The following is a 13,696-nucleotide window of genomic DNA, read 5'->3' as shown; positions in this document are numbered from 1 at the left end:
AGTGACTGACACATGGGAAAAGAGAACTATCGCTCACTACATACGGAGTCCTGTGCCCTAAAGCAGGCTTAAAACAAAGATCAAGGAAGGCTCTGGTAACTCTCACCATATTTTGTACCTTTTCACTCACAACCCTGGAGTCTCTGCGGCAAGAACCTAGGTTTGGAGGACTCTCGTTCTTAAACCAAAGCTCTCTTCTTACGAGTCAAAAGACAAAATATCATCCACCACGGTTGCATAAACTCTCACAGCATAATTCAATTGGTTTCCCATTCACTTTTCTACCTGTTACTGTCACTGAAGACTAGGAGGACTAAAACTACTGAAAGTTAAATCAAGGCACTACAGAAGCTTTGAGCTTTGACAGAGAACCAGCTGAAGACCCAGAACACTTCCATCAGCACTTCTTTTACTTATTTTAAGTCTATGCCTACAATACTTTTGTTTGCAAGAAGCAGCTGGTAGCAATGGCAGGAACAGAACTAAGTTTTTTTCCCCTCAAGCAAGGGCTTTATAACTGAACTCTGTAGGAAGAGCTTCAAAAGAAAAAAATTAAATTAGAGTTTGTAGGGACACAGTGGAGCACAGAATCACGTTAGATGTCTAACAGTATTCTGTATGCACATTTTTTGTTATTTACATCTGCCAAGCAGTGAAGTACTGTAACTTCCATTTTACAAATGAGGCCATGGAATGCAGAATTCCTTGTCCCATATCTGTAAGAAAGTCTGTGAAGAACCAGGAACTTGTGCCAAGACCTTTTAAATTGCAGCCAACCACTGTAATCTAAGGTTGGATTTCAGTGCAGGGTGAAAATGAGGGCAAAAAGGACAGTCATAGTAAAAAAAAGAATAAAAGAAGGGGAAGATAGTGCCACTATGAGGAAAACAAGACTAAGGAATCAGGCTAAGGACTAAAGAATTATAAGCCAGACACTGAACATCTAGCAGAAGACACCTAAGGCAGAATTCCCAAACCTAAAGAAAGCAGCTGAAGATCAGCACCACCTTACCTACTCTTCTGTTTTCAGTTATTTGTTTGGGGGAGGGGGGGCTCTATGTTTTTATAAATTACAACAAAGAATAGGAATGTATCTTGCCATCAGTCTGAACCAGTGGTCTGTGACTCAGTGTTTTAAGCCTGGACATACCTACCGACCTCCAAATTGAGAAAAACCATGAGAAATACAGCCACAAATTTGGAATGCTTTGCATTTTTGGACTGGAAAATTTTAGACAGTTGAGAGATGAAAAGTCACTAGTTACATTTTGTTCCACACAGACAGAAGAAATGTGAGAAATGTGCCCTGTATGCATGAGCACAAACCATGGGAAGTTCTTTATACGCAGTACAACAGAATGTCTTCAGCACCTACATATTCCTCCTCAGTAGTTCAACACATTCAACAATTGTCTCAGAACTGAAAAACCATGCTGCCACTGCATGCTACAACACAAGGCATTGCTTAAAGTATTACCTGATTTGAAGATATGTATTAAGCACATAAGCAGTGTGCCCAGCTCCTGGCAGTAGAAAGTATGTTGCTGCTCATTCATGTCCACTTTCAACTGTTTGGTAACAATATCTTCCAGCAGAATGCCAACCAGTTGTAGTAAGAACCTTGAAAAACCGTGCATACAATGAACAGAAAAACTATAAATGCAATATGTTTCAGAATAAGATGAGGTTCGCCTATGAAACTCAGTAAGCTTGAAAAATAACATATGAAGTCCTTGTCCATTCATCCCAAACAGAATGCTAAATTAAATGCTACAGAACAGGTTGATCTAAAACTTACATGATGCTATAGGTATGGAGAGATGAACACAAGCACTTCAATAATTACAGATTGGATCTGGGTTACCTACTCATCAGCTAAAGTCACAATAGCATGCATACACCAGCCCACCTCACTTACACTGCAAACATTCAAAATGCTATGGTGCCTTTATAGTGATCTGCAATGAGCTAAAAACACACCATGACAGTTACTGCAGCTCAGCTGAGCAGGGGTAACTCAGCAAGTCACAGTAATTTGGCTGTTTGCAGCCTCATCTATCCACACTCTACCACACAGGTTCCACATCAAACCTCCAGCCATGGGCAGGGGGGGAGATAAAAGAAAAAAACAAAAAAGGGCATTTGAGGAAAGCCATCCGTGCTCCTGGCCATAATCGTTCCCCAACTCACTCCTACCGGACATAAGGTCACATTAAGGAAGTCCAAGAGCCCCTTTTCCCTCTACCCATCACCCTCACAGTGAGATGAATGATAAGAAACAGCATGTTACTTCTCTCTGAAGTTCCACACTTGAGCGAGTGAATAGCTATTTCAAATGCTTCCCACCATATTAAAACACAATGTCTTAACGACAAACATTATGTCAACACAACACCATGGCTGTATATCCACTTTTGCCTGCAGTTTGTCACTCTCTGAAGTCATCAACATGGGGAGCTAACTAGACAAAGCTAGCTCTTTAAAAATACGAAATAAAGAACAGGACTAACTTAATAGATTTGAATCCACCTGCTGCCAGCATTCTAGTACAGAACCTGGGCTCCTACTAAGATGACTCATCTTTCAGACCCCACACAGGGAGGAAGGGAAAGGTTAAAAGTTAAATTTTTGGACCTGATTTTACCAAGTTCAAGATTCACCGATTTTAACAGCTCCACCAGATCCTTCACGTGGCTCAAAAAGAGGTATGACAACAGCCATACTACAAACTGCTCATCTCCCCCCTCTACTGTCTCATTATTCCTTCCTCCACACATACTCCTCCCATACCAACTTTTTAACAGACTTTATTCCTATCAGATAACAATTCTATATGTGTATATATATTGCATAATATATTTGTGATTTCTCAGAAATCTTAATTTTTTCCTCTAAGTTATTCGAAAGACTACACACCTAGAAAATGTCTCTTCAGGCAGATACTTAGCCTGTTTAACCTCAGTGCGATCCTCTGGTGTGGCTATGTTATTTTCTCCGCATCTCAGCCTGTTAATTGCTTGACACGAAATCAAATATGGTGAGAAGGAAAGCTCTTGTATACGGGACAGAACGATGTCTTCTGTTGACTGTGAAATCAGAACTCTAAGGATAGCTAAAATTCCAGAAATCCATAGCTGGACAGTGCTCACTGATGCCTAACACAAACACAAAAAAGCAGATTTTTTAACACAGTGAATAAGGTTGACATTTACGGTAAGAATAATGTTTTGGAAGACCCGAACGTAGAAGTTATTTCCTGCTTGCTCCATTCTCAGATAGGTCTGATTTTATGCAACAGTTAAAAACATTTAACTTCACAGTATTCATCACGACATGGGAATGCATTCAATTCTTCTAAAGCAAGTCTTCAAAAAATTAACATAATCTCAACTATAAGCACAGTATGAACACTTGCGTAAGAAAAAAGTGTGATCTACCTATTAAATTGAGTTCTAGAATTTATTGTAACAGTATGTTTCTCTACCTTCCTGATCTTCAAAATACAAAATGAAGGCAAGTAATCCATAAGCAGAATGTTCCTGTATAGAGTGCTCCTAGCTGGTAAATCTTACTAGTTCTAATGAAGTCTTTCCTAAAATCTGCTGCAGTTACTTTAACATCACATTGCAAAGTATGAAACACATGCTCCTTTGTTTTCCATGAAAGACACCAGATTCACTCTTCCCTGGACACAATCACTTTTACTACTTCTCTAGAAAAACTTCATCTGTGTTAGCAGGTTTCTACTTGCTTACCATTGTTTTAGGAGTAACAAACATGCTCCTTAAAAGCATGTCCACAGGGCGAAGGGATGAAGGAGCCAAAATTTCAAACAAAGTGTTCAGTACTCCCAGAGCATCGTGAGAGTCTATATGCATCTGTAAAAGAAACAAAATTAATTTGCAACTATCCACTAAAGGCAACTGCAACACAACACTATCATTTTCTGTTTTGAACATTTCTATGACAACCTGTGTGTAATAAAACTGTTCTTTAAAGTACAAAATTCAGAGCAACCAAAATCTAGGAAAGGTAAATAAAAGTTTCATTGCAGGCCTTCCTATGCAGGAGGAAAATATCTATCATATGACATCCAGTACACATATCACATTTTATTAGGAGAAATATGCCATATTGAAAGAATTAGACTAAAAGACTGACTTGTCATAAACCTTAAAAAACCAAACACTTTCCTGCTCCCTGCACATCCTACCAGGCCTATTTATAGACAGCAACACTGGCTTTGAATAAACTTAAGCAGGTAACAAGGAGGAAAAAAAAAAAACTGCTGATCATCAGATAAGTGAACAAGCTACAATGGTATTACACAGCAGCAACAGAAATAGGACACCTTACTTCATCAGTTTTTTAGTTCAATTATAAAACATTCAATTGCAAAATGCAAAGGACTGGACTCGAAATCTGGATTACTATCTTGCCTAAGTAATTTGATAGTTGAGCACAGGTACAGATTCATACAAACAGTGGCAATTTCACACTGCCAGCATTTTAGCTTTGCTCAAAACCTGCTGTCTAATCCGCTGAAGATTAAAATTACTCGTTCACTACACCACTCTCCCCAACCATGAGATCTCCTCATGGGAGTGAACATCTGCCATCAGAGTTCAGAACATTTAGGGCACAATTTCACTAGGTCTATTTTTCATCCTTGAAGTAAGCGTTTCTAATTCCAGGAAAGCTGTTTCAAAGAAAAGTCCTCTTGTTGCTTAGGGAGCAGCACTGAAAATCTTTCTCCTAAAAGCGAGTCTTCCTTTCTTCACAGACACAAAGGGCCTGCTCTCTTTTGCCGTAGTGCAGTCCAGTAAGAGATACCAGCATGCACTGGAGGAAGCCCAGCAGAAAGCCACACAGATGGTTACAGGCTTGGAGCCTCTGTCGTACAAGGGGCAGCTGAGATTGTTCAGCTTGTAGAAGGCTCAATGAGATCTTTATCAACGTGTACAGGTATCTGACCAGGGGAAGTGGGAGGATATGACACAAGTCCAGAAGAGCGAGCCAGAATGTTTTCAGCGGTATCCAGTACCAGCAGGAAAGGCAACAGACACAAGTTGAAATACAGGAAATTCCATTTATATACAGTTTTTATTTATTTATTTTCCATCTGCAAGGAGGCTCATACACTGGAACAGGCTGTGCAGAGAGGTTATGGAGGCTCCATCCTTGGAGACTATCAAAACCTGACTAGACATGGTGCTAAGTAACCTGCTCCAGTAGACCCTGCTTTGAGGGGAAGACGTTATCTAGAGGCCCATTTTAACCTCAACTACACTATTCTGTGATTTCTTAATGCAGTTTCAGACTGTATCTTTTCATTCTCCTCCCTAAAAAAAAATACAGTTAGAGCCACTGCAGTTATGAAAAAATAACCATGACATTCTACAAACATGGGGGAATCTTCACACCATTTACTAAGTGTTCTGATACAATCATGTAAGAGAAGTAGAATGAGCTTCCTCCGGAAACAGCCTCGAAAATACTGCACGTACTTCATGCATTTAAATATGACCTTCATGACTACAAAGACTTAGTTTACCTTGCAGTAATTGTTTTTTTTCCAGATATAGCAACTACACTTTCAAGAAAATGTGTCTTCACTCAAAAAAAAAAATCAAATACCCAAAGCCATTACTGATACATGCATTACAACCATTATTTTAGATGTTTATAGCTTAAAAAAGTCATATAATAACCTGTTGTTTTGCAAGCATTGGGAGAATAATGTCAGCTATCTGCCGGGACAATCTTTTCCATTTGTCTTCATTTTCTTTATGACACTGTTGCAATACTAAGATGAACATTTCTAGCACCTGAGGAAAAGTCCAAAAGAATGCAAGTAAACACCCACACTAACAGGAAACATTTAACTCACACTGTAGTGGGAAAAATATTTACTGTTTCAACCATCTGTCAAAAAGAAAACCCACACAAGAAATCACACGTTTTAAAAACCCCATTTTCAGGTTAAAGGCTTGTGCTTAGGTGTTGTTTTCTTTCTTTCTTTTTTTTTTTAAAGAATATTCCAGTTACTTTTATAAACTAGGAAAAAAATGCTTTCCTAGTCCTTTCTAAATGGCACTTGACAAGAGACTACTCAGACAACTTAAAAAAGGGATAATAAATCTAAACGCTACATCGCGTAGTCCACAAACAGGAGAGGAACGAAGAGAGCAGTTTCCCATACAGACTTTCTTTACTCTAGCTCAAAGTTTACATTTGGTCAAGTAAACAGGACAGCTCTTTTTATGGAGCTCATTCACCTGAGATATGTCACTTCATTATATGAAAGTTTACAGGACAGCATATAATGGAGCACACCAACAGCAAGGATCACTTCTAGCAGCTGAATCTGTTCTGGGTTTGAGGGTTACAGAGACCACACTTTCAAGGATAGACGGACCAAAGACACAGCAAATAGAAACGTTTATATATGGACTAAGAACTGAGACAGAAGAATCTGGTTCAGAAAACCAGTTGGAGCACTTGTAAAATAAATTCAAGTAGTTCAGGTTCAGAAATGCAGCCAAATTAAAAAAAAAAAAAAGAAAGAGATCACCAGACGACTCTCTCCCCAAAAAGCTCTCATGAGAGGAGACAGGAGCCATTCTGGGCCGAATGACTTGAACTCTGGAGCTCCATGGATGGTAGCTACAGTTGTAACAGAAAATAGTGAAAGGTTGCAGCTCTTGGAGCCTCTCGAATTACAGAACATCCCAGCCACAGCCAGGGAACAACCGAACTGCCCGAGGGCTAGTTCATATGTAGTGCACCAGCAGAACAGCACAGAACAGGAACTGCACAAGGGATGGTGTGGGGAGAGCTGTGCATGGGTGGCCTGTAACAGGTTAAGTGTGTCAGAAGGGGATCTGTCAGCAATTGCAGTACCTTATGTAACACAACGTTGCTCAGTGTTTCACATCACGTGTCTACAGAGTGTCATTTCATACGGTTATGTTAGTCATTTTATGATTATAAAACTACAAATTCAAAAGAAAATGTGGATACACAAAATTACCCCAATCCGAACATGCAGTTCTAAAATTATTTTGACAAGATCTACTGACTTTTTTCCAACTATTCTCAGAAAATACATTGCTTACATTAGCATACACTAGAATTGTATTTTCGTATGATGAAAGGAAAAGCACATTTTGTTAAGTTCGTTAAGCACTTGAATAAGCAATAAGCTCCCATGTTAATTATGTCACTTCTCTCAAAATTAATTTTATGTTTTCTCTTTTAAACAAAGTGCACTGAAGGAAGTCACTCTTCTACAGGGCAGGAACATGTTTTCCAGACCCGTGAGGTCTGGGGCAAAGTAGTAAGTGCTAACAACTGTCTAACTACCAGTTTTATTACCTTATTCAAGTAATTAATATTTTAAAATGTTATTAAGATCTTGCTATTGTACAGCAATATCTGAGTCACCTCTATGCAGCATATTTCCAATTTCTAATCCTGTCTTCTCTTCCACTTTTACTCCTATTCTACTAAGTTTCTTGAACTCTTCATTTATTACAACTCTTCTACAAACATTCTGTTTGTTCAATCTGCAACACAACCAAGACTGTGATCCTAACTTCAGCTTTTCAGTGCTTTGTGACTTCGGCTTGACTATAAAATCCCACAGACATGTTCTTTGACTTGAAATACTGATGCGTAGTGCAGAATCTTTCCCCTACTCCCCCAAAAAATCTTTGCATACTCTCTCTATAAGGAAAGATATCACACACAGAATCCAGCTATTCAAATTTTTTATTAAAAAATCATTAATTTTGCCTGAAGCATTTTTAGCAGTCAAAGCAACGTTGTGCTTTTGTAGACCATAAACAGGGACACTTTGTGCTCCTCTCTTACCTGATGGTACTGAATAAGTCTCAGCAGCATTGACACCACCACCTCCTTTTGTGTTTCCAACTCTTTTCCAGCATCAGCTTTATTTGTTCCTCTTAACACAAAGAGATCATGAACAATAGGTTGCAGAGCTGGTATTGCTGAAATGAGATTTGCTTGTTTTATCATGAGACAAGTCACTCTCGAATAACGTTTTCTTGTTCTAACAGTTCAGCTACTAAAAGCAAACCGTGCTTTAGTTTATTAAAGGTTTCACCCATCCCTAAAAAACCCCAAACCCATTGCGCATAATGACGCCTATCTTTTTACTTTCAGTAGAAAATTTATATTATGGACTTAATTGCCCATTCCCACAGAGCTACAACAGAAGTATTTCTCAGCAGAATCACTGAAAAATGTTAGAGATGCTTCTACTTAAAGGCTGAGAATGGAGGGAAAGGGAAGAGGACTCAAAATTAAAATCAAAGTCTTTAAAGTACTGCTACGCTGTGACCTTATTACCTAATAAAGTTTCAAATAAAAGCTTTATTGATATTATGCATGATGCAAAATATGGGGTAGCAGTGTTACTAGCATACAGTAAGTTTCTTGAAGGAATTAAGTGAGACTTATTGAATGTATTAAAAATTCAAAAGCTAGTGTCTTCTGAAACAATCAGTATGATTACAGTTTTCTATAGCTTAGTATTCAATACGGGTTTTATTGCTGAACTGTTACTAATATTAGTGTTGGTGCCTTTTTTTTTAATTACCATGTGTAACAGCTTTCCTCCCACTGGCCATGATACCATCACACAGCTGAATGATCTTAGGAATTCCGATTATCTGTTTGGAATGATACCGCTCATAAGACAGCAACACCAGGAAAAAGAAGATATTTGGGATAATTGCTTCAGACTCCCTGAAAACAAAAAATTAAAAAGTGTCAAGTTGGAATTGCACAACGCTGTTGGGTAAAAATGAACCTTTTTACAGTAAGATTTTTTTTAAAGAATGGGTTCTACTTTCACACAGTATTTCTGTAACTTTTGTGTCCTGTTCTTTACTATGTTTTTTTTTCCCCAAGGGATTTCTTTCAAGCTTTGACCATTACACAGTTACTACTATTATAACATACTATCTAACGCACAATACACATTGGAGTACTTCTGTAGGAGGCCCACAGAGAAAAAAAAAAAACACTTATCTCTTCATACAAACTCAAGTGTGAGAAAAAACAGAAATAGCTGACAATAAAAGTTCCACTGCATTGCTTATCCATTAGGTACTATACAAATGGATTCACACTGAGTCCACAACAGGAAGCAGCAGCTCTCTATGCAGCAACCAAATCCTAGCAAAGTAGTGCCAATTCCTGAAATCACAGCTTTGGGAGCTGGGGTGTCCACCAAAGGAATGGTTTTACAATACTGAATGGAGAAACTGCACAACATAGCAAAAGACTTTTTTTTTCCATGCTACTTCCCAACTGCTTCCATCACATGGAACCTAAATCATGTGAAAGGGCTACCACTGGAACCAAAGAATAAACAAGCACATTGCCCAGAATGCAGCTCTCCCTTTTCTCATAAGGCAGAAATAACTAGCAAAATTAGTAACTACATGCTTCAGAATAAAACAGTTGTGAACCTGCACTGTTCAAAGGATCTTTGCTAATTTCATACCTGAACTGTCCTACTTCGATGTATTCAAACTGCTTTAGCACAAATCCAATAAACACCTAAAGAGAGAATTACAGAGCTATTAATTCCCATTTGAAATAATTTTGACCGGGTTATAAAAGCGTGTGTTTTGGAAGGAGAGAAAGGAAAGACAGGCACTGAAAATCATTTACACTTATAGTTCATTCTTATGTGTCATGAAGTGTTCCCTCTAGTTACAGAAGATCTTGACAATCTTGTTGATATTAGAGCTTATTACAGTTTGCATTAAGTTATGCCACATTTTACCTCCAGACTATATATTTTGAAGTATAAATTTCTCACTCATGTAACATGCTGTTTGAGGCATTACAGTCAAGAAGTTAAGAATCAACCAAAAATGTAGCTCTAAACCAAGATACAATCCAAATTATTCATGCACTGAAAAGATTTATCTGTTTAGAAACTTACAGGAAAGTTACGTATTGCAACTCATACTACTGTAACAAATAAAGCACTTGAATTTTAAGTTACAAATTTACTGCTTATATGGACAACCACACAGACTACTGTATTTGCCACTAGCTTCCTTCCGCCATTAAAACCAAATAATGGTTGTCAACCATGATGCTCACGACCATCAGTCATACAGAAATCCATACTCTCAATATATAAAGAAGGTATTCCTATTTGTAAATGAAGTTTTATTTAAGAACACTGATAGTATTGCCCACGTCATGTTATTCCTGAAGTCAATCTGATGAACAGTTCTTAAACAGTTGTTGCAGAGCTTGGAAAGTAATTTATATGCAATAGAAAACCAGAAATTGGACGCTCTTTGTGGCCGGGGGGGAACTGAGTCTCACCATCCTTTAAACCTTTGTTTTCACCTACAGTACAAATGAATGGATTGTAGCAAATGTTTTTGCTGTGTATATTAAGCCTGCTGATAAGATCCCTGTATCACAAATTGGCAAACATGGTGAGGTACCAACCTGATCCGAATCCAGAAGACAGTAGTTAACTCGTAGCTGAACCAGTTGAGCGAGCAAGTCTAGAACTTGCCTCTGGAGCTGTACTGATGTTGTTGTAGTATATTGTTTCAATGCTTTTATGACAAGGGGTTCAAATAAACGAATGTGACTGTGAATAGCATTCTGTAATAGAGAGATTTTAAAGTAATCTAATATATGAACAGGTCTGTGATACAAAACCAAACAATGTTATAAAGCTCTTTCAGGAGTACCTAGATACAAGTACCTTATCAGCACGATGTTTTGTTGCACTGGTAATGCTAGTTTTCAGCTGTGTAGAAACTTTTTGCAGCACATCAAACCATCTGTTATAAAAAAAAAAACACCTCATACACATGAAAAAAAATGGAGGGACAAACATACTCTCCTTAGATGCATATTGTTTTACCAATGCAGACTTCTTTCTGTACTCAACTGCTTCAAGCATTTCAGTAAAACAAAAGAGCAGAGACAACCTACAGTACATTTCAATCAGATCACAAATATTTGTGGACAACAAACATCTAGTAGAGAAAGAATTTCTGGTCTTTGCTAAGTCATCTTTCTGCCTGTCCTTTAAGACTACTGACTATTTGCTATAATTAGCAAATTAATGAAATAGTTTTGAATACAAGCATTTAAAACTATTATGCTTTTAAAAAATTTAAGTGGAATCATTAAAATGATTTAGCTTTGATTTGGAAAACACCTTAATGATAATCAATACAGCACTGCATTCAGGATCTCACTACCAAGACGAATTACTCTGCTTACGTCTACAAAAAATAAATAGTACACAATACCATCACTTCAAGTTACTTAGTTCCCTTACGATACTTGCACTTATGAAAAACGAGCTTCTAGTTCAAGTTCACACTATATCATAAGGGAAGAAACTTACCCTGAAGCATCGTGCTCCTGCTCAGCCTGAACCATGTTCCTTAGACTAGCATCAGCAAGTGCCTGTGTAAAATGTGTGTATGGTGCCATGAAGCAATAATGATAGAGACCAGGTCTCAAACTGGAAGAACCTAAGCGCTGAGCTTTGCCTTGAGCCTTGCTGGGGTTTGAAGACAAGCCATCGTATTGAGAAGCCAGATTTGTCCCAAACAATGTTTTCAATAACTACAGAAGAAAATTGGAAGAAAAAATACAAAGTTAACATTTCAAGAACAAAAACCCAACTTGATTCCTCATCTTCCCAAAGGACTTAAGAGGAAAGGTCAAAGTGCAAACTGTGGATCATGCAGTCAAATACAAGACGACACAAAAAAGCTGGAAAAAAGGAACAATCCACACCTTGCCCAAAACAGACGTGGTTGCTTTTACAACTGAAGCTATTTTCACGTGACAACTCAAAAGAGTCTACTAAAACTCACCTCCCACCAAAATTAAGCTTTGATGACTTGAACCCAAATGTTTAACCGGAAGCCTGCAAAAAAATCCATCACTATGGCAGTTCTATGCTTTCCAGGTTTTGGATGTAGTTAATTGGTTACAGAACACATTTGCGAAGGTAGGAAGCCAACTTATTTTCAGAGCATCAGCTAAAATAGATGTTTGAACTGGAAGCAGTTCAAGAAGAAACTGTACTATTCAGATGGTATCAAGTTTCAGAACAAGTCATGAAAATTAAAGAAAACATGCTCTGTTCGCCCCACCTGGGCTACAGTTTCCTCACACCACTTCTTTTAATAGAATGGCCAGTCTTAGTATCCAATTGATAACGACAGGACATCAGGATTAACCTTCCAGTAACACAGAAAATTACCTCCTTACCTGCTGTACACAAACTGTTGCCATTGTTGGTTCTCTGTTGAAACATGATTTTAGGTATCCCAAAATTTCTTCTACACACTAGAAAAGCAGAAAACCAAGTGCACCTAATTGCATTTCTCTTCATTATATAAAGCACTATTATGAAAACTGGACAGTAGCACAGTTTTTTTTAAAAAGTAGAACTACACTAATTTAAGGGAAATTGTGGAAGTATGTAAAGAAATAAAAATGCAAGATCTGCCTTCTAGTCTTAAGATAGCACAATGCCTAACACCACAGTTAAGGAGAAAAAATATCAAGGTACAGGAGAGGAAGGAGAGCAATATGCCTTAGATTTTGTATAATTAACACAATGAGTATATTTAAACATACCATATTAGTAAGAATGACTGAAGGCAAATGATTTTGCGGGAAAGAAAAATCCCCACATTAAACTTAAACAGTAAAAAAATTACTCCAGTTTTCAACAGCAGCAATTTAACCCAGAAAATCTGCTTTAGCACTTCACCCAACATTGTGGCAGCACAAAGCTTCTAGACTACTGTCTCTCTCAACAGTACCAATTTCAAATATGTGCTTTTTACCCAGTAAGGACCACAGGTACTGGACAACATAACTACAAAGAAAAACCACGTAAATCTTATACCTTTCCAATGTCTTGAAGAGTAGCAAGTTCCAAGATTTGAGACAGAACATCCAAGGCAGACCGTAAGAAACTTCCAAACTTTTCATTACTGTTCTGGAGATCCAAAGTAACCTGGTCCCAAAAAAGTAAAACCACACTTTTTCTTAACAATTACTTGACAAGGTGATAAAAGTTACATAAAGAAGAGGGTATAGACACGAAATGATCTTTTGCTTAAAATTTCAGCATAGTTCAATCAACAGCACTGACAGCTTATGCTCCCTAATGAGTTGCTGGAAAGGCAGACCTTCATTTTGAGTAAGAAAAGGATTTTCTAGCTTGAGGAAGTTACAGCACTGCATCTGGGAAGGCCTAGGATGTTCACAAATAATGGAGAAGGGATAATGTATTTTTCAAAGACAGGAGGTATAATAAGAATACACCCCCTGAAGTGTACAAATCAGATCATCAAGCCCCTAGGGAATGCATCTTCTATTACCTGAACTAATGAGGAAAAAGCTTACCCATCCTGGAATAAACTGCAGAGAGAACAGACATTGGGATCCACTCAGCATTGCCAAGCCAGCAAAGGGCCATTTGTTACCAGTATTAGTGACAGCAGAGAAAGAAGCAACTGGGGACAACGCCGATCGAGGCTTTAATTTGGTTGGTTTTTGTTTTTATCGGTGGCGATCATGATTTTTTTTTTGTGGATAAACTGTTTACACAGGCAAACAAGTGAGTTTTGATACAAGAACCACCATAATT

The 13,696-nt window shown here is 37.9% G+C and overlaps 1 protein-coding gene across 3 annotated transcripts in view; it reads right to left on the bottom strand.

Moving 5' to 3' along the window:
- HTT (huntingtin) overlaps positions 1–13,696 on the bottom strand; it is an 88,985-nt gene that overhangs the window by 34,511 nt on the left and 40,778 nt on the right. For all 3 annotated transcript variants that reach the window (XM_075420413.1, XM_075420414.1, XM_075420415.1), the window contains 12 exons: positions 12,950–13,060; positions 12,304–12,381; positions 11,426–11,649; positions 10,772–10,850; positions 10,507–10,668; positions 9,536–9,591; positions 8,624–8,772; positions 7,876–8,012; positions 5,712–5,828; positions 3,756–3,878; positions 2,917–3,155; positions 1,478–1,620 (listed from right to left, as the gene is read on the bottom strand). In XM_075420413.1, the coding sequence (XP_075276528.1) occupies positions 1,478–1,620; positions 2,917–3,155; positions 3,756–3,878; positions 5,712–5,828; positions 7,876–8,012; positions 8,624–8,772; positions 9,536–9,591; positions 10,507–10,668; positions 10,772–10,850; positions 11,426–11,649; positions 12,304–12,381; positions 12,950–13,060 (1,618 nt within the window). The remainder of the gene's footprint in view (positions 1–1,477; positions 1,621–2,916; positions 3,156–3,755; positions 3,879–5,711; positions 5,829–7,875; positions 8,013–8,623; positions 8,773–9,535; positions 9,592–10,506; positions 10,669–10,771; positions 10,851–11,425; positions 11,650–12,303; positions 12,382–12,949; positions 13,061–13,696) is intronic.

Source organism: Opisthocomus hoazin, chromosome 5 (assembly GCF_030867145.1).
Source record: "Opisthocomus hoazin isolate bOpiHoa1 chromosome 5, bOpiHoa1.hap1, whole genome shotgun sequence".
Lineage (NCBI taxonomy): Eukaryota > Metazoa > Chordata > Aves > Opisthocomiformes > Opisthocomidae > Opisthocomus > Opisthocomus hoazin.
This window is presented reverse-complemented; position numbering and strand designations above follow the sequence as displayed.